The sequence below is a fragment of the Salvia hispanica genome, chromosome 2 (genome assembly GCF_023119035.1).
Source record: "Salvia hispanica cultivar TCC Black 2014 chromosome 2, UniMelb_Shisp_WGS_1.0, whole genome shotgun sequence".
Taxonomy (NCBI): Eukaryota; Viridiplantae; Streptophyta; class Magnoliopsida; order Lamiales; family Lamiaceae; genus Salvia; species Salvia hispanica.
In genome coordinates this window covers 17689275-17709276 of record NC_062966.1, presented here as the reverse complement: position 1 = coordinate 17709276, position 20002 = coordinate 17689275, and the positions used below count along the sequence as shown (strand labels likewise).

At 36.5% G+C, this 20002-nt stretch overlaps 3 protein-coding genes across 11 annotated transcripts; 1 reads left to right on the top strand and 2 right to left on the bottom strand.

Annotated features, from left to right (window-relative positions):
* Positions 1-25: 25 nt before the first annotated feature.
* On the bottom strand, positions 26-4260 carry LOC125206397 (protein FAR1-RELATED SEQUENCE 5-like). The gene is made up of 3 exons (XM_048105655.1): positions 4060-4260; positions 2595-3327; positions 26-1448 (listed from the first exon to the last, which is right to left on the bottom strand). The coding sequence occupies exons 1-3, from the start codon at positions 4145-4147 to the stop codon at positions 26-28; spliced, it is 2244 nt and encodes a 747-aa protein (XP_047961612.1). The 5' UTR covers positions 4148-4260.
* A 4282-nt stretch (positions 4261-8542) lies between these two features.
* On the top strand, positions 8543-15295 carry LOC125205568 (pantothenate kinase 1-like). 9 transcript variants are annotated; one of them, XR_007173778.1, is made up of 13 exons: positions 8543-8816; positions 9380-9589; positions 10302-10348; positions 10802-10918; positions 11277-11396; positions 11981-12075; positions 12150-12243; positions 12466-12597; positions 12742-12854; positions 13018-13526; positions 13659-13832; positions 14721-14789; positions 15069-15295. XR_007173778.1 is itself a non-coding variant. In XM_048104597.1 (10 exons), exons 1-10 carry the CDS (start codon positions 8720-8722, stop codon positions 13184-13186), a joined length of 1194 nt encoding a protein of 397 aa, XP_047960554.1. In that variant the 5' UTR covers positions 8543-8719; the 3' UTR covers positions 13187-13592. The 9 variants fall into 9 exon arrangements, 2 of the variants coding, with proteins under 2 accessions (XP_047960554.1, XP_047960555.1); XR_007173782.1 differs by having other exon boundaries at positions 13616-13821; positions 15077-15295; XR_007173780.1 differs by having other exon boundaries at positions 13616-13821.
* A 1096-nt stretch (positions 15296-16391) lies between these two features.
* On the bottom strand, positions 16392-17129 carry LOC125206396. The gene has a single exon (XM_048105654.1). The coding sequence runs from the start codon at positions 17127-17129 to the stop codon at positions 16392-16394; it is 738 nt and encodes a 245-aa protein (XP_047961611.1).
* Between the last annotated feature and the right edge of the window lie 2873 nt (positions 17130-20002).

The following is a 20002-nucleotide window of genomic DNA, read 5'->3' as shown; positions in this document are numbered from 1 at the left end:
AAGTGAACTGTTTCTTTCCAAATACTCACTGCCTCTGTTTTGCCTTCTCATTCACCTTTTTGCAGTTCCTGGAATCATGGTGTCCAATCACATGACAATTTCCACACTTTCGGCCTGGTTTCATTGCTAACTTCATTGCCGACTCCTTCTTGGATTTTCTCCTACTACCACTTCCCTTTGTACTGACAACATTAGGAGGATGAACTTCAATAATGTTTGGAACTTGTGAGCCATAGAAATTCTCAATCAATGCTCTCTTCTCTGTCGAAGACAGAACAACACTTCCGAGAAGCTGCTTCTTACCTTCTTCAATAATTGCAGTAAATGCATTGATTTGGTCAATGTTCCCTTCAATACTTTGTGCTATTTCAAAGAATAATGCATACAAGTTTTTAAATGCAATCTTCTTCTCGTCCACAACAGAGAGTATTTCTTCATCATCACAAAAGCCTCCATGTATTGGCTTCACAAACTGTGACTTCAACCATCTCCATCCACGCAAATTCTCGGGTATCAACTTAACAAACTTATATTTCAACACACAAAGTATATGGCTGCACAATAGACCAAGTCTCTCAAACTTTTTACATCCACACAAATAGGTGTCATCGCCAATGGAGTAAGTCACTGTCCATGAGTTTGAATCCTTGTCATTTATGTTATATACTTCATTCTCTCTATTGGTAGACATTCCTAGAGTTGAACAAGACAAAGAGAAACATGCATAAACTATCTCCTCTTGAATTGCATTAAAAGCACTACCACTATATATTGTTGACGCATGTTTCTCAATTTCCAATTCTGTTCGCAATATAGGCACTTTTGTTGAATCATAGTATTCAAGCTTTGCGCTATTACTTCTCTGAGCCTCCAAAGCATGGTTATAGTTCATATAAAATAGCATAAGGTTAGCCCGACACTTTGAGTACCTTTTAAAGAAGCTATTCTGTGATTCAGACAAAGATGTTGTCTTTATCAACGAGCTCATCGGAAAATCACGGAAAAAGGCTGGAACCCAAAACTTTCTAGATGCAAACATTGATGAAAACCAGTCATTATTGGCCAGCCCATATCTTTCCATTATAGCATGCCAAGATTCTTCAAATGCATCAGGCTCTATCAACTCCGACCAAACACATGCATTCAATTCCTTCTTTAGTTCTTCACTACCAAGCATGTTCTTTGGCAATTTGTCAGCAACTTTATTCATTATATGCCACATGCACCACCTGTGTCTCGTACTAAGAAGAACCTCTGCAATAGCAACTTTCATTCCTAAATCTTGGTCGGTTACGATTAGCTTTGGAGCCACACCCATACATTTCACAAATTGTTTAAATAACCATGAAAAGGAGTCGGCACTTTCCTTGGATAAAAGGCCAGCAGCAAATGTCACAGGGCGACCATGATTATCCTTGCCCGTAAATGGAGCAAATATCATGCAGTACCTACATGTTAAAATCACTATAAGACATAAATAATAATCACTTCACTCTAACACTGGAATACTTCACTCTAACACTGGAATACTTCACTGAAATGGAAAAACAAAGCACTACAATCATAGATGACAGACACTTCACTCTAGCCTTGTTTTACTTCACTCTAACCATGTTTTACTTCACTGAAATGGAATTACAGAGCACTACAATCATAGATGACAGACACTTCACTCTAACACTGGAATACTTCACTCTAGCCTTGTTTTACTTCACTCTTACCATGTTTTACTTCACTGAAATGGAAAAACAAAGCACTACAATCATAGATGAGACACTTCACTCTAACCATGTTTTACTTCACTCTAACCATGTTGTACTTCACTCTTACCATGTTTTACTTCACTGAAATGGAAAAACAAAGCACTGCAATCATAGATGAGACACTTCACTCTAACCATGTTTTACTTCACTCTAACCATGTTTTACTTCACTCTTACCATGTTTTACTTCACTGCAATCGAAAATCAAAGCACTACAATCATAGATGACAGACACTTCACTCTAGCCTTGTTTTACTTCACTCTAACCATGTTTTACTTCACTGAAATGGAATTACAGAGCACTACAATCATAGATGACAGACACTTCACTCTAACACTGGAATACTTCACTCTAGCCTTGTTTTACTTCACTGAAATGGAAAAACAAAGCACTACAATCATAGATGACAGACACTTCACTTTAACCATGTTTTACTTCACTGAAATGGAATTACAGAGCACTACAATCATAGATGACAGACACTTCACTCTAACACTGGAATACTTCACTCTAGCCTTGTTTTACTTCACTGCAATCGAAAATCAAAGCACTACAATCATAGATGACAGACACTTCACTCTAACACTGGAATACTTCACTACAAGCATGTTTTACATCACTGAACTGGATAAACAAAGCAATACAAGCATGCACAATACACTTCACTGTAAGCAAATATTGTAGTTCACTAAATGCTCATTATACTTCACTAAAATGAATAAAAACAGTACAATATAAGCCATGCTCAATATACTTCACTGTAAGCTTATTGTAGTTCACTAAATGCTCAATAAAGAACAAGGCATGTGAATGTAATTAGTGTGCACGTACCTATTTGTTGAGTATGTCGTATCAAAAGAAACAATATCACCATACATATGATAATTTCTCTTGGCAGTTGGATCACACCAAAACAAACGTGTCAGTCTATCCTTTGAGTTGACCTCAAATTCATATGTAAATGCTCCACAAAGTTCCTTTTTCCTGCGCATCTCATTTAATAGCATTTGTGCATCAGCTCCTTCCACGTATGCTCTAAGGTCGCGTCTGTAGTTGCGTACTTCTAAAACAGTACACCCTACATAATCTAATCCACCAAGTACTTCCTTGAGTAAGCTAAAACTTAAAGTTGGACCGATATTTGCATTAGCGCAATCAAGTATGAATTTCTGATGGACTAAATCCAAATTGCGGTTCAACTTCATAAAACGCTTATGGCGTTCCTCAACCATCTCGTGATTATGTTCTTCAACAAAACTTTGTATAACATAACCAACACCCATAAAAAACTTCCAAGACACTTTAGCATTACAAAAGCACTTAATAGAAGAACGCTTGCGTTTCACCTCATGTTGTTCATTTTTTCTTTGCTTTGTACCTTCTCGGCTACACACCACATAAATCCAAGTAATGACATCTTTTTCCTTTTTTGATCCCTTCTTACGGGTGTCAAACCCAACATATCGAGCATAATTGTTGTAGAAGTCCAATGCACGATCAAGGGTTATGAAACTTTGTCCAATTTTTGGTTTCAAATCATCGGGGCATTTTGGTACATAAACCACTGTAAGAAAAATATACTTCACTGTGAGCAAAAATATACTTCACTCTAAACATGTTTTACATCACTGAAATGGAAAAACAAAGCACTACAAGCATAGATGACAAATACTTCACTCTAGCCTTGTTTTACATCAATGAAATGGAAAAACAAAGCACTACACAGACACTTCACTCTAACCATGTTTTACTTCACTCTAACCATGTTTTACTTCACTGAATGGAAAAACAGAGCACTACAATCATAGATGACAGAAACTTCACTATAACACTAGAATACTTCACTCTAACCATGTTTTACTTCACTGAAATGGAAAAACAAAGCACTGCAAGAATAGATGACAGACACTTCACTCTAACCATTTTTTACTTCACTCTAACCATGTTTTACTTCACTCTAACCTTGTTTTACTTCACTGAATGGAAAAACAGAGCACTACAATCATAGATGACAGACACTTCACTATAACACATGAATACTTCACTCTAACCATGTTTTACTTCACTTTAACCATGAATCACAAACACTTTACGCTAACACTGGAATACTTCACTTTAATTATGTTATACTTCACTGTAATGAATAATATACTTCAATACAAACAATATTTACTTCAATATAGAGCATATTTACTTCACTGTTCGTCACATATAGTTCACTCTAACGTTTTTTCACATCATACACGATCTAATCATGCTGAGCAACAACACTTAATTGATAATAATTGATAATTACCTTTAGATTCAGTTTCTCCTTCCTCTCCCGATGAAGAGGAATCAGAATCGAAATAATCTTCCGATGAATGTATCGGAATTGAATCCATTTGAAGGAGTCCAGACGTCGCGATGAAGGAATCAAATTGCGTTGGTTAATCCGGAGCGAATTTGATCAGTTGTGATGAATTCAATCAGAATCAAATCACGCTGATCGATCCAAACTAATTCGCGCTGATCGATCCAATCAGATTTGAGAAAATCGCGCTTGAATTCAATCAGAACGAAGCTGAATTTGGTTCAGATCTGAGAAATCGCGCTTGAATTTGATTCAGATCGGGAATTTCATATTTTTGGAAGAAATCCTAAGCTAAATTTGGTTCAGATTGGAGAATGATTTGGGAAGATTTTGACGATAAACTCACGATGGATGATTATAAATTTGATTAATTCATGTTGAAATATTGAATTCCAAAAATGCCCTTAGACAAGTATTTTCTCATAAAAATTTGAAAGTTTGTTTAAACCATAGGATTAATTTGGAGTATTAAGATATGTGGCTGAGATTTATTCTCTAGTTATACACTTAAAATTAGTTATACCTTAAAAATCACTTTTCTATATATATATATATATATATATATATATATATATAAATAATTGCGATAAATTTTATTGAGAGAATTAATTCGTGAGGAAAACCATATATAGAGAGAGAGCATGGAGAATACGAATTACTCGTCGTGTGGATCTTGTGAGAGCCAATTGAAAGCAAGAAGCTGCAGGAAAAGAAAATGATACTCTGCTTCTGCTTCTGCTTCCAATTCCAACGAGGAGGAGAGTAAGAGTTCCAGCCAAAAATCCAAGAAAATGAAGATGGCTCCAACGGTTATTTTGTGGAGCCACGAGTGGTATGGTTATGGATGTGGAATTGGGGAAGAATCTCGTGGTGGTGATTATAAGCCTAATTGTCCCTGCGAATACCCAACGCAGCCTGTGATTCGGTCGTCTTGGGCGGGGCGTTTTGTGGTTTACTCTGACTTGGAATTTACTTGTGGAGTATTTGACGGTTTGAAGGCCTGTGTTTCCACCAAGGTTCCGAGGGAGTCGGTGTGGCCCAAGAGTTTCGAATCGCGCTCTTCTTTTTCCCGTCGGCGGCCTACCACGAGACCGCCTCCGAGTCGCTCTGATCCGCGACGATGCAGCGCTCACTGCGGAGCTCATGGGCTCGGAGCTGCTGCTCTTCTCTTCCGTTGATCTGCCACCGCTCTTCACCACATTCCAAGGCACCCTCTATCGTTTTCCGGGGCGATCAGCCTTGCCCTTAGCTATTTTCATTGTTTTATTTGGTGCGTAAACACATTGTGGGCAGTTATATTCATATTGCAAGAGTTTTTGATATCCTTTATTCTTTTTTAAGATTTAGTCATCTTAAATTTGACCCATTTCAAACTAGAAGCCCGCGATTCAAACCCGTCAGTGTAGTAGTAGTACTGTAGTAGTACTCATTTTTTTTATAAATAAACTCAAATTTTTGGTAAGGTGTTTGGTAGATAAAGTCTATCTCACAATTACCTGAAGTTTTGGCCTATGAAAAATAATTTCATGTTATTAATCAGCTGTAAACTCTGGTCCTCCCTATCTATTTCCTTATAAAATCGCAACCTAATTTATACTCCCACCGTCCCATTAGAAATGAAATATTTTCCTTTTTAGTTTGTCCCGTTAAAAATGAAACGTTTCTACAAATAGAAATACTCTCTCTACTTTATTTTTACCCTTACTTTACTCTCTTTTCATTAACTCACAAAACAACACTACATAAAAACTTGTGCCGAAAAACAAATATTGCATATTTAATGAGACGGATGGAGTATATAAAAAGAAAGTGATGCAGAAACGAGCATACTGAGGTCGTTTTTAGGTCATGGTTAGTTTGTTATTAGGTTATTATAGTAAGTATGACCTAAAATGATCTTAGCATGACCTTAATCTCGAAAATTATAAGATAACCTAAAACTGCTTTATAATGATCCTCCGTATTTTTTTTAATTGTTGACCATTAGAGTGTCAAATTTCATGATCATGATTTGGTATGGATTTCAAATCAAGATAAAATTTTGTATTGATCATTTTCTTGTGTGTATATATATGCATATAAGAATGTGATCAAATGAAAACTCTAAATATTGTACAAACTCAAAATTATGATCTGGACCATTGAAAAATATCAACAGATCACAAAAAAGCATCAACGGGAAAATGTCAACAGAATTTCAACGGTAGTCAATGATTGATGTTGGGTTGATATTGTGTTGATACTGTGTTGACATTAAAGTCTTGAAATTTTACACTGTGTTGATATTGTATTGAAACTGTGTTAAAGTTGTGTTGAGGAGTTTTGAGTTTGTACAATATATTAGTTTGCATTTTATCACTACCCTATGCATATATACATATCCATAGTCGAGGATATTCATTACATTCACAGCGTAAAAGTTAGTAATTTTGTTTCACCAATGCCCTTCCTCACAATGCCTCTTCTCTGACACTGTTACTCCGCTATCCTTTCCAATTTCCATCTAACTTAGAGCATCTCTGGTGGCGTCCTTCCCACTAGGACTTCCACTAGGACTTCTCACAAAAAATTCCTGCCACGTCATCACTAGGACTTCCCACTCGGACTTCCCGCAATAAAATTAAATTCACAATTATTCAATTTACGGAATTAAAATTTCGACACGAATACGAACGGGGAAAAGCGAATATTTCATTAAAAAAAACATACATTATTCGGAAAAAAAAATTACATAGTCAATAAAAAAAATAACCACATCAACGCCCACCCCTCCGCGTCCAAACCTCTTCGATTATATCCTTCTGAAGTCGAATATGGGCATCTCTTTGCCGCATGTCGGCAAATGCGCGCAACCGCTCAACCTCTCCATGAGGTACCCCCATGTTCACATTCGCGCTGGCCACGATGTGGCTTGGACCGGCACCCATATCATCTTCGTTGGTCCACTGAGTCAGTTCGTCACCTTCACTTTCGACAATCATGTTGTGCAAAATGATACATGCGTACATGATGTCGCCGATGTTGGGAATATACCACATCCGTGAAGGACCCTTCACCATCGCCCATCGACTCTGGAGCACACCAAATGCCCGCTCAACATCCTTGCGCGCTGCCTCCTGACGGCTCGCAAAGTAGGACTTCTTTGGTCCGACCGCATGTTTGATCGTCTTCACAAAGACGGGCTAGTTTGGGTATATCCCATCCGCCAAATAGTATCTCATATTGTGCTTGGTTGCCGTTGGCGACGAAACTGATGGCGGGACCAACGCCATTGCACTGATCGTTGAACAGGGGCGACGATTGGAGGACGTTGAGGTCGTTGTTCGACCCGACGACTCCAAAATAAACATGTCATATCCACAACCGGTAGTCAGCTACGGCTTCAAGGATCATCGTGGGATGCTTGGCTTTGAAGCCGGAAGTGTGGATCCCTTTCCATGCGGAGGGGCAGTTCTTCTACTCCCAATGCATACAATCTATGATGCCCAACATCCCAGGGAACCCGTGCATTGATCTGTGCATATTTATCAGCTGCTGGCAGTTTACGGGGCTCGGACTCCGAAGATAGCGATCCTCGAATATCGCTCTAACGCCCGCGCAAAAATTCTGCAGACACTCGACGGCTGATGACTCACCAATGTGTAGGTACTCATCGAACATGTCGGTCGGGCCTCCGTACGCCAGTTAATCTGATTGTGGCAGTGCACTTCTGTAAGGGCGTGTGTCCGGGTTTGCCAGCCGCATCCTCCCTGATCCTGAAATACTCGTATCTTCTCTCTAAAGCACCCACGATATGCATAAACAGCGGACGATGCATCCTAAAACGTCGCCGGAATAAGGCATCCCCAAAACGCGGCTGCGGAGCGAAATAGTCCTCATACAACCGCATATGTGCAGCAATGTGGTCCCGGGGTACATCGTCGGCGATGTATCGGCCGAGAAATCTTGCCGCCGTTGCTGCCTATGCCGTAGCAATCGATCAATCGCCCCGTCCATAGCAACATCCAATTCATCCTCACTATCACTATCACTAGCGCCTCCGCCACTACCACCCGCACGACTACTAGCCATTCTAGAAACACTTGAAAATAGAGTTTAGAAGAGAAACTTGTCAACATAAGTGGTGTGAATGAAATGAAGTTCAACGGGCCCTATTTATAGAGTTTTTAAAACAAAAAAAAAAAAATAAAATAAAATTTAATCGGACGTCCAACCCACGCCACCGTGGCGGACATACGGTCGGACGTCGGGCGGATGTCCGAGCCCATCCGACGGGCAAATGGGACGGGTGTGTCCTACCATTTTGTTCACAGTGACGGACGTCCGATAGAACTTCCGCGACGTCCTACCGCGACATCCGCCATTGAAGATGCTCTTATAAAGCATATCATAAATGAATAAAAATCGAATTTTGGTGAAAAGGGATGTCCCCACTTCATTAGATTTCTCTGCTTTTAGGTGGGTTTGACTCTGCAGCGATAGTTGACAATCGGTCCTGTTTTCTATGTATAAATCATGAAGTCAGTACCCGGATTCTCTACGCATTCGAATTTGGTCCAATTCAACGCAACAAGGCGGATTTATAGTGATAGCCGTGAAGGGGATGGAGAGTGTTGGAGCTGAAGCACCGAATATGGGAGAGAGGGAATTCAAGTCATGTGATCGAGATGGTGTCTCGCATCTTTCTCTTGATATAGGAGGTAATTGTCTGTTTAATTGCTAAATCGTTTCTTCGCAAATGCAATTATTCTTTTAATTGATTTGTTGCGCTATCGTATTGTTTTCCCATTTTCGGTTGTGATTTGGGCGATTGCTGTTTAAAAAGCAAAATTTTCAAGTGGGGTCTTTCTTGAAACTTTAAAAGGAATGTTAATTCGACCTTTTGTTTTCAATGGTTTGGTGAAATCAAACTTTCTTTCTTTGTGCCTTTGTGGTCCTCTTTACCTTCAAGTTTTAATTCTGGTTAGCTGATTACAGCGCAAGATATAAGCTTAGTTGGGATTTTGGAACTGGATTGAAGACTAATTATCATTCTGCTTGAAAAAACTATACTACATTTTATTTTTGCTTCATATAATTAGATTAGTTCAAGTTATATTATTGGATTAAGGATCATTTATCCCTCTGCTTGGTGAAAACTATACATTGCGGGATTGTAAAGCTCTACCTGTCAGCGTTGGAGATACATAATATCTAACGTTTGTAATAGTTAGTTGATTGACCAGTCAAGACTTGCATTAAATCTTTCATTTATTATTTGTAGGTTCTTTAATAAAGATGGTTTACTTCTCAAGTGGCAGTAGCTCCTCCTCTGATGATAAGAAAGACAGCTATTTAAAGGATGGAACTAACACATCCATTGGAACCTCCAATCATAATGGCCTAAGAGGGAAGCTTCACTTTCTGAAGTTTGAAACAAGCAAAATCGATGAATGCATCAAGTTCATATCTTCTAAGCACCTTCAAAATAATGGTAAACAAACAAACTTTTATATGATGATCGATGCATCAAGATATGTAATTTATGCATTTATGTTATACTATGTCGTATGTACAAACGGTGCCTTTCTGCCTGCTCCTTCAGTGCATTATTGTAGCTTTGGAAAATGATTGTAATGTTATTCTGCTATGATCTGCTTGTGATGAGATGGTAATGCAATGAATTTGTGAATCGGGCTAAATTTGTTTAACTGCTAATTTCCCATTATACTCCAAGGATCAAGATAGCTGGAACATAATTTTCCTATTCTTACAGGGAATATGAATGGGAAAATATTTTCATGATTTACATCACATGGTTATGTGTTATGTTTACTATTTGCGAGCATGCAATTGCAAATATGTGTCTGGTACATATTTATTAGCTTAATGAGATGCTAGATGTAACGTCAAGACTATGCACAGCCATTTTGGAGTTATTGATACATTATGTAATCATGCGTGTTCACTAGTTTTAAGCATTCAAATTTCTTTGGTACATATTGAAAAGATGTATGAGATGCTAGATGTAACATCAAGATTATGAGCAACCGTTTTGGGGTTGTTCAACCCTGTAGATAATCATGCATGTTTAGCTGAACAGTTTTCTCTGTATTTCTGCATACTTATATGCCTTCTTAGAGGCTTGTGAGTCCTGTACAGTAGTATTGCATATTTCTGCCTTCTCACAGTCTCTCTGAATCCAGGTGGTCAGGGTGATAAGGACCTTGCCAGTGAGGAAATTATTATTAAGGTAATTTTTTTAATAATGCCAATTAGATAATTAGAAAATGTCCTTTTTGTCATGGCGTTGTCCTGAAACAAAGTAGGTTTCTTCTAGTTAGTCTCCAGATATTTAATGAGTTGATATGGTTTCTAAAGATGTTTATTTTTTGTAATTTAAAAACATAATGAGAAAATCATTTTAGTGAATTGGAAACAAAAATTATGAATTAACTGGAGTAATAAATAGTTTCTGCCAGTTGTAGCTTGTTTTTACCTCTTTCTGCTATAATAAGAATGGGATATAGATCTGAATATCTTTCTATCATGGACCTGAACTGGAGGATATTTTTCCTATCCTTACTTCCCTTATTCAATTGATCATGTAATGTGTAGACAGCAGATTAGTTTCAAGTCAAGCATATAATTTTGTCTTGGCACTTAGATATATGAACTGATAATCTGATTGATTGTGTTTCTGAAGGCCACGGGTGGGGGGGCATTTAAGTTTGCTGATTTATTCAAAGAAAAGCTAGGTATTGTTCTGGACAAGGTAGATGAAATGAGCTGCCTTGTTGCTGGAGCCAATTTCCTGCTTAAGGTATAGACCATTTAATGCTACAATCTTGAATTTTCTACGTTCTTCATTAGCTCTGGGTGACTCTTTTACTGCAGTTCATATTATATCATCTAATCTCCTTTGATATTTTTTTATGAGCAATTCTGTCTCTAATCTCTGTTTAGGGTACAACACCAATTTGAAACATTTTCATGTCCTTTAATAAGGATAGATGCCTACCAAGGAGTCATCATATTTCGTTACCCTCCAGATTACAATTTTTACAAATACTTCAAGTTCCTTTGTTGTCTATTTTGTTTCATTGCCTATAGGCCCTTCTGCTGTGCATCTTGTTAATTAGTCTTGCATATGAAGTTTACATTTTACTTATACTGGTTAGGCAGTGAACCATGAAGCATTTACCTATATGGATGACCAGAAGGACTATGTCCAGATCAACCACAAAGATCTGTACCCTTATCTCCTAGTTACTGTGGGATCTGGAGTCAGCATGATCAAGGTAACCTTATTCTGTTTCACTCTATCTTGTTCTTTTTCTCCTCGCCCTTTGCTTTTCATGTTTTAGAATAAAGGTTGCTATCTACAACTAGCCAAAGCTATATTTGATTTGATAAAAATACGTACTTTTTTCTGAATAACTCGGTGTATGAAAGATATCATCTAGTTAACGGAATACATTGATCTGTTACTCCTTGTACATATTATGATTGTTAATTTATTACTCCCTCCGTCCCCCATTAAGAGTCACACTTTTCCATTTCGATCTGTCCCCAATTAAGAGTCACACTTCATTTTTACCATAAATAGTAAGTAGGTCCCACATTCCACTAACTCAATTCACTCACATTTTATTATAAAACCAATATAAAAAAAATGGTTCCCACATTCCACTAACTTTTTCAACTAACTTTTCTTTACATTTCTTAAAACCCGTGCCCGGTCAAAGAGTGACTCCTAATAGGGGACGGAGGGAGTATTCTATAGCAGACATGACTCTGTTGCATCTTTTGCACGTGTATGAGAATTTGAAAGGTTTTAGTTCCTTCATGTAACATCTTATATTATCTTTCCATGTGAATTTAGGTGGATGGCGACAACAATTTTGAGCGAGTCAGTGGAACAAGTGTTGGTGGTGGCACATTCTGGGGTTTGGGAAGACTTTTGACCAAGTGCCAAAGGTTGCTCTTAGACCCTTTTTGTGGTGCAATTTACTGTACCACATAATTTGCCTCATGATCATTTATGGTTACAGTTTTGATGAGCTGTTAGAACTGAGTCGCCAAGGAAATAACAGAGTGATAGACATGCTCGTTGGAGACATATATGGTGGAACAGATTACTCGAAGGTATATTTCCTTGAGTGCATGTCCTCATCTCCTCGATGTCCTTCTTTATTTGTTTCAATCAGTGTCTAGAAATTTCAGTACGACAAAGTAAATTCAGTAATCTGTATTTGAAGTGAGTGCTTTAACAATATATTGCATCCTCTCGTGTGAGAATCTTGTAACTTTCAGAAGAGTGGCCATGTAGGCTGTATGACAATATCTACTTCTGTTTAATTATTTCAGATTGGTCTTACGTCAACGACAATTGCTTCTAGCTTCGGTAAGGCAATATCTGCAAACAAAGAGCTTGATGATTACAGACCTGAGGATGTAGCCAGGTCCCTACTAAGAATGATCTCAAACAATATTGGACAGGTCAGTCAAATGAAAGCGGCTATTTTACACCTAGAAAGCTGTGGGTAAACATTTTTTTGTATCTGTTTAGCATCATTTTAGCATGTCATGTTGGTTTTGAGGTATACTTGTGTTTTAACTGTTTCCTCTATTTGCCAATGTCAGATTGCTTATTTGAACGCATTACGTTTTGGATTGAAGAGGATATTTTTCGGAGGATTTTTCATTCGAGGACATGCATACACAATGGACACACTTTCAGTTGCAGTTAATTTCTGGTAGTGACCTGCTTTTCTGCTCAAATAAAACATAGTATGATGTTCATAAGGAAAATCCAATTGCCATCTTCATTGATCCCTTGCTATAAATAGTTATCTTTGTATGTTTTAAATGATCACTTGTGGATTTTGATTCTCTGAAAAACCATTGCATAATTTTCAGGTCGAAAGGTGAAGCAAAAGCTCTATTTTTGCGGCACGAAGGGTTTCTTGGGGCACTGGGAGCTTTTATGAACTACAAGAAAAATGGATTTACAGATATCACACATCAATTTATGGAACAATCCTGCGAAATCGGACAAGATTTGGTCTGCAAAGATGAAGATATTTAGTGATGTGTTTCTCAGCACCGACACAGTAAAGTCGAACCTAACCCCATAGGTGTCGGTAGAATGTATAGCAATTACTTGCTGCAGTGCCGAGTTAACTTTGCACTTTGCAGCATAGTATATTAACATACAAATCCTAGAGAATTAAGATTTCCAACCCACACCCTCTATCTAGTTTAATGGAGAGGGATATCACAAGTAGTTTCTTCTTGTTGTTATATTATTATCCACAGAATATTACTGCATGTATCCTTAGTCAGAAATTATTTGACTGGCGGGGATTGATGCTATTCTCATTGTTTTGCTCTCTAAGAACTTGTTTACAGTCTCAAGTTAACCTTATGTAAGAACCTTCGAATGCCTTTTTTTATCTCCCAATTTGTCACAAGTTAGTCATAAATGCTTTTAATCTAGTTTTTTTGTGATATTCAGCATATTTAATAGTAATAGAGTTTGTTGGCAAATGGCAACTTAGGCAGCTCCATGGATGGTGGAATTTGTTGCCAGGTTGATGCTCATCCTGTTACAAAGTCCTCTCTATCCCCAGGGGCATCCTTTCTGCAGCTTCCTCCTCATAGACCAGATGTCTCGCGGAAACTACTCAAGCCAAGAGCAATAAGCTTCTAAACATCTCAGAGGTATACACAGGGTAAGAGAGTCCATAATAGTATTATGATCATAATTAAAAATCCAAAATTCTGTATTATTGAATCATTTAAGTCCAAAATGCTTCAGTTCTAAATACAATCTTATGTAATTCACTCATAACAGATGCTTTGTGTGTGAAATATCATCAGTCAGGAGTTTGATTGAGGATGTTTTTCAATGTGTAGTTCCATCATTGTGTTTGGATTTTTTCCATTGTGAAAATACGAAAAAAGAATCTCGAAACATGTGGAGTTCTTGGTGCTTTCCTTGTTAGTCAAAATCTGATTATGTTATGTTTGATAATATGAGGATTGGCATTATATTGTGTAATGAGCAACCAAATACCAAATTTCCAGACTATGAATAACTGTATTATGCCCCATTGTTGATGAAGGTTCAAAATTATGAACCATCTTTGTCAAGATAGTGAAACTGAAACTTAGATTTTCTGCCTAGTATGTTTTCCACAGCCAGTTGGCCTTGTCTTTGGGCATTTTGTTCTTATTGATAGATGTTCAATTTAATCAGTACTAGTACTTTCTTTCTTGTCCTTCTCTCCCTATGAAACCTAAGTTGAGTTCCTCATTAAAGCTTTGTATAATATGACTAACCCAATGGTCTTAGGCACAACCTTTTCCTAGCGGTCTATTTATATCATAGGCTTTGTGGAATGCTATTTCATGTTTCGTAGTTTCTGATTCAACATTCATCTCGGGATATTATGGAATGACTTCAAAGCCTGAACTTGTAATTTGAAATTTACTTGTACCCTGAATTTTGCAGCAATGGACTTTTTATGTTACTGCTTTGATAATATCAATGCAGGAGTCTAACTCCATTTCCTAGCACATCAACCTTGTATATTTCTCTTCTTTTTTGTTGGTTTCAGGCGGTAAATGAGGAGGATATATGTGCCATACAACATGAAAAAGCCTTATTTCCTATTGGATGCTTCCATGTAAGTTGTCCAGCCTTCTTTCTTCTCAGGTTTAGTTGGAGCTTAGCATATAGTATTAGTTTCTATGCAGCTATATATGTAAATGGTTCTTTGTTTGTTCCATCCTATACCTTAAAGCTGTCTATTGGATATGCTTCATATATTCTTAATTTTAACCATCATCGACTAGTATAAGTATTATGAACAATCATATTATGAGTCGAGTTCATGGTTTTAAAGACTTGTAGTCTACACCAACATACAAACATGATCTGTTACTAACACTTGATGCATCTGAAGTAATTCAGACAATGCGTTTTATTGAAGCTAGCTGAGCCGGATGGAATGGAACGAACTTCATCGAAGAATGTCGAGAGGGGCTTCCATATTCACAATGCACCATCTGATGGAACCGCCACATACACGTTAATATAAGCACATAAACTGATTATGTTTATTAAGTACTCCTATGATGCAGATGTTTAATGGATGATAAGTGGAGTTTAGCATATGGAGAATGTTAAGTAGAGCATGATTGTCGTTTGTACTGAGCATACATGTGCAATCAATTCAAGTGTATTTTGTGCAGGGAAGGGGTGGCGGCCCCTACGGTACCATTCAACATGAGAAGAAAAGGCAGCCCATGTGCACTCTGCAATTAGGTTCTGCAAAATGCTTGTGGACAACAGAATAAACCAATCTCTTCCTCCAACAATAATCAACATATTTTTCTCCTAAATTTATCATGCTTCCTCACAACTTGGCTTCTTCTAACTTACTTATTTTATTGAGATAAAATAATAGGGGGATAAGGGTTGTTGGCTGTTTGTTTGTGAAAGGGTGTGTTGGTTATGAGATACCATCTCTTTTCTTTTTAATATACACACATGTATCTTGTAAATATTGACGTGTGTGCATAGGTGATTTTCTTTTTTTGGTGAGATTTTTGTTTTACATTTGATTGCATCAAGAAGCCTGGAGTAGTTGGTAAGCAAAGTTAGTTTTGGGTGTTAAGTTTTTATGGGTGGTAACAAAGTTGGGTTTGGGGCCCTCAATATTAAAGAAGTTGTTACCATTTCTCACCTAATGTAATTAATCATCTTCTTCATTTTATCTTCTTTTCATGGTTGGAATTGGTGAGAGAGGTCCAATTGTGCACACTAGAAACTTGCGCTCCTACTGTTGCAATAATTTCTTTTTCAACACCAATTAATATGAATTAAACAACTTTATTTCATACACCATTGTCTCTCAACTTTTTTGACTTTAACTGATAAATTCATAAATACTTGAGACCTGCCATAGCCCAACTTTTTTCCTTTTTACAGTCTTGACAATGAAGTATTTGCCGCTAACATAAATTCAAAGTTTTTCAAAGAGGATTTTAGTTGATTTTGTATCATGGAGTACAATTAAATCAAACCCATATACACTATATAATGTTGTCTAAAAATTACAACGAATGAATAATTAATTGATCTTCTAGTATCAGTAACTCCTGACCACAAATCTTTTTAATATATGGCCAATAAAACACCAAAAAATGAAATAGGACTAAAATAGAATTATACTTAGAAACTAGACAACAATATACATTTAAAAAACTAGCAAAACCCTGAATGCTTAAAAGGGATGTACGTTTTTACTTAATCCGCCATTAACATTAGTGAAAAACCCCATCAACTCCGGCCGGTAAGGCAAATACGACCGCCGGCGCTCCTCCCCCTTCGCCTTACTCTTCAAGTACACTTCATGAGCCGACAACGGCGCCGTTTTCACCTTCCCCCCCTTCTTCGATTTTCCACTCACTTTCACCGCCTCCTCCTTTTTCTCCTCTCCCTTCGCGTGGCTGTTGTTCAGGAAGACGAAAGCGTCCCTGCCGTCGCTGTTGCTCCTCCCCAGCAAATCCTTGAACCGCCAAATTTTAGAAAACCCGGTCGAGTTGCTCTTTTTGCAGACCTCAGGCGACGCCTCGACCGCCTTCCGGTCCGACCAGTCGCAGCTCGGACCGGCGGCCGATGACGTGGCACCTCCAGCCGTTTCCACGAACACCTTCACCGGAGGCCTCATCGCCAAATTATCGTGCAAGGCGGTGGGATCTTCGCCGTAAAATAGCAAATCGCGGCTGAACAAGGGGAAAACCGGCTTGATCTGGCCATTGATGAAAGCATCCTCCGCCGCTATAGGCGACGTGTTCGCTCCTCCACACATAAACGAAAATTCCTCTTCTTCTTCTTCTTCCGCATCCTCTTCGACTTCTTCTTCTTCTTCTACATCAGCTTGATTTTCTTCAAATTTCACATCAACTTGGCCTTTTTCATCACTGCTGAGTTTCAGATGCGTGAGGAAATCTCGGCTCATCTCGGTTTCTAATTGAGTTTGCATTTCTCAAATTTTAGAGAGAGAAAGGGGGAGATTGGATTGATGAGAAGATTTGATTAAATGAGGGGTTATTTTATATGGGTGGTTGGTTGGTTACAAGGAAATTTATGTTTGGTTTTCTATTACTTTTTTAATAATATTAAATGTTGCTGTAGAAGTTTGACACACAATTATTCTATGGAAATCATATTTGTCTCCATCTACATTCTAAACTTTATTTGGTTGTCAAGAAATTTCCTTGGCAACCTACACTTAATCTTTTTGCCGTCAATCATGTGACTGTTTCACTCTATTTTAGGTACCTTCACATAATGTCATTATATTAAATCAATGATTATCTATTGCCGCCTTTTATTTTTACAGATAATACTTCGTCAGATATTTTACTATATGGAATATTGCTTTAATATCATAAGATGACGTTAATATCACATAAAATATTACTAAATACAATTAGAAAAATGGATGTGTATTAAATTGTGATGGATAAGTTTGTAATTTCTTGGAAGGTTCCACAATGGCTGTGAGCAAGTTTATTTTGTTGACTATTGACTAAGAGAAGGAAAATTTGAGAGGGAATATTAGTGTGTATAGCGCCCACGAGCGACGAATATTCGTCTATCTAATTTAGACTATAAACCCTTGTTTCTCAAGTTTTTATAAGAAAAAAATGTTCACTCGTCGCATCACATTTTTAGACACATTTTTAGATTCATTTTATAATTTTAAATGAACAAATAAGCTTATGGTCTTCCAAAAATATAAAGAGTGAACTACAAAAATAGTTCCTAGACTATGCGTTTATTTAGTCAATGAAACTTAGACTTTCAAAATATCCTTAGACAATTTTGGACTAAGCGTTTATCTCGAAAATTATCATTTTTCACTGTTTCGTGACGAAAGGGTTTTAGGGGATTTGGGCAATTTGGTCTTTTTACATTTTAAATATGATATTATTTCAATGATGTAATAAATCTGATATTATTTTCTTCTTCCCTTTTGCCATCCTCTTCACTTTGTTTCTTTATTTCAATATTAGATTCAATTTTATAAAATTAAATTTTAATTTTTAATTTTTAAATATCAATAAATTTGTTAATTATTAAAATTACTACTACTAAATAACAAATTAAAAGTTTTAATCAATATTTGATAGTGTCTAATATTTAATCAATAAGGTACGACGACGCCTTAGTTTTAATCAATATTTAATAGTTTTAATCACAAATAGATCATATAACACGATTTATTCCGAAATAAATATGCATCTAATGTAAGACTAATATAATTTTCGTTTATTAATTTGAAAACAATCAAAACTAACTAGAAATTTTCAACAAAAATTCTCATATATCAATTTTTTAGTCAACTTCATACTCGCTCCGTCCGCGAATAGGAGTCCCGGTTGAGTTGGGTGCGGATTTTAAGAAAAGTTTGAGTGTAATAATTAAAGTGTGTGATAGTGGAATGTGGGACTCATTTATATTATTATTTGCTTTATTCTTTGTTATAATGAAATCTAACATTAAGAGAGAGAGTGAGAAATTGCAATCAAAGTGGATTAAAATTAATTGCAGCTTCTAAATTAAGGGAACAATGGGGTCATTTTTTTATACTCTCAAGATAAAATGTCTAACCGGGACTCCTAATGGCGGACAGATGAAAATGGCCAACCGGGACTCCTATTCGTGGACGGAGGGAGTAATATTTAATCATAAGCAATTATAACAACCGAACGAAGGCTAAATAGAATAGCTCTTATTTTTCCATCATGATTAATCTGTACTTCTTCAATTCAATTGAATATTATATTAAATAATAAAAATTAACAGTTTTAATCAATATTTATAGTGTCCATGAATTAATAGTTTTAATTAAAAAAATTTATTGATATTTTAAAAATCAAAATTTAAAATTTAATTTTGTAAAATTAAATCTAATATTGAAATAAAGAAACAAAGTGAAGGATGACAAAAGGGAGAAGAATGATAATTTTGAAATAATATCAGATTTAGTACATCACTGAAATAACATCATATTTAAAATGTAAAAAGATCAAATTGCTCAAATCCTCTAAAACCCCTCAAAAGGGTATTTTCGTCACGCAACAATGAATAAATGGCTATTTTCAAGATAAACGCTTAGTCCAGGGTTGTCTGAGAATATTTTGAAAGTTCAAAGTTTATTAGCAAGATAAACGCATAGTTCAAGGACTATTTTTGTAGTTCACTCAGATATGGTGGATTGGTGGGATGACACAACATTCGTTATTCAGTAGGTGACTTCCCATTAGTAGGAAAATGAATTGGGAGATGATGTTTAGTTCGTCAAAGATTATTAGGAGCAACATTTACTTCTTGTGTTCAAATCATTCTCGTGATTGTGCTTCCTGTATTTGTTTATCTAGTATCCTTAGCATAAACATCTCTACAATATATAAAAAGAGAATTTTGGAGATATTTAAGGAAATAAGAGGAATTTTAGGGGTATTTTGGGAAATGGTCATTTAAAATAGATATTAAATGAATTAAAAATATATAAAACATGTGATTAAGTGTTAGTTGGTTATTTAATTTCTATAGTTACTAGATTAGTGGTATAATTAGCAGTAATATTGCACTTAATACGTTTTCTTTAATAATAAGAGGGGTTACATTCCAATTATGCCATTTTTATTCTTTCCATGGCTTGTCTTATAATTTATAATTTATGTCGTGTTAATTCCATGACTCCTTATGTTCTTATTTTGTGACTATAAAGGACATAGAATTGTAGATGAAATTACACAACTACAAGAGTATTTTCCTTTTTCTCAAACTCTCGACATTTTTAGTGTGTATAATGTCTTTATA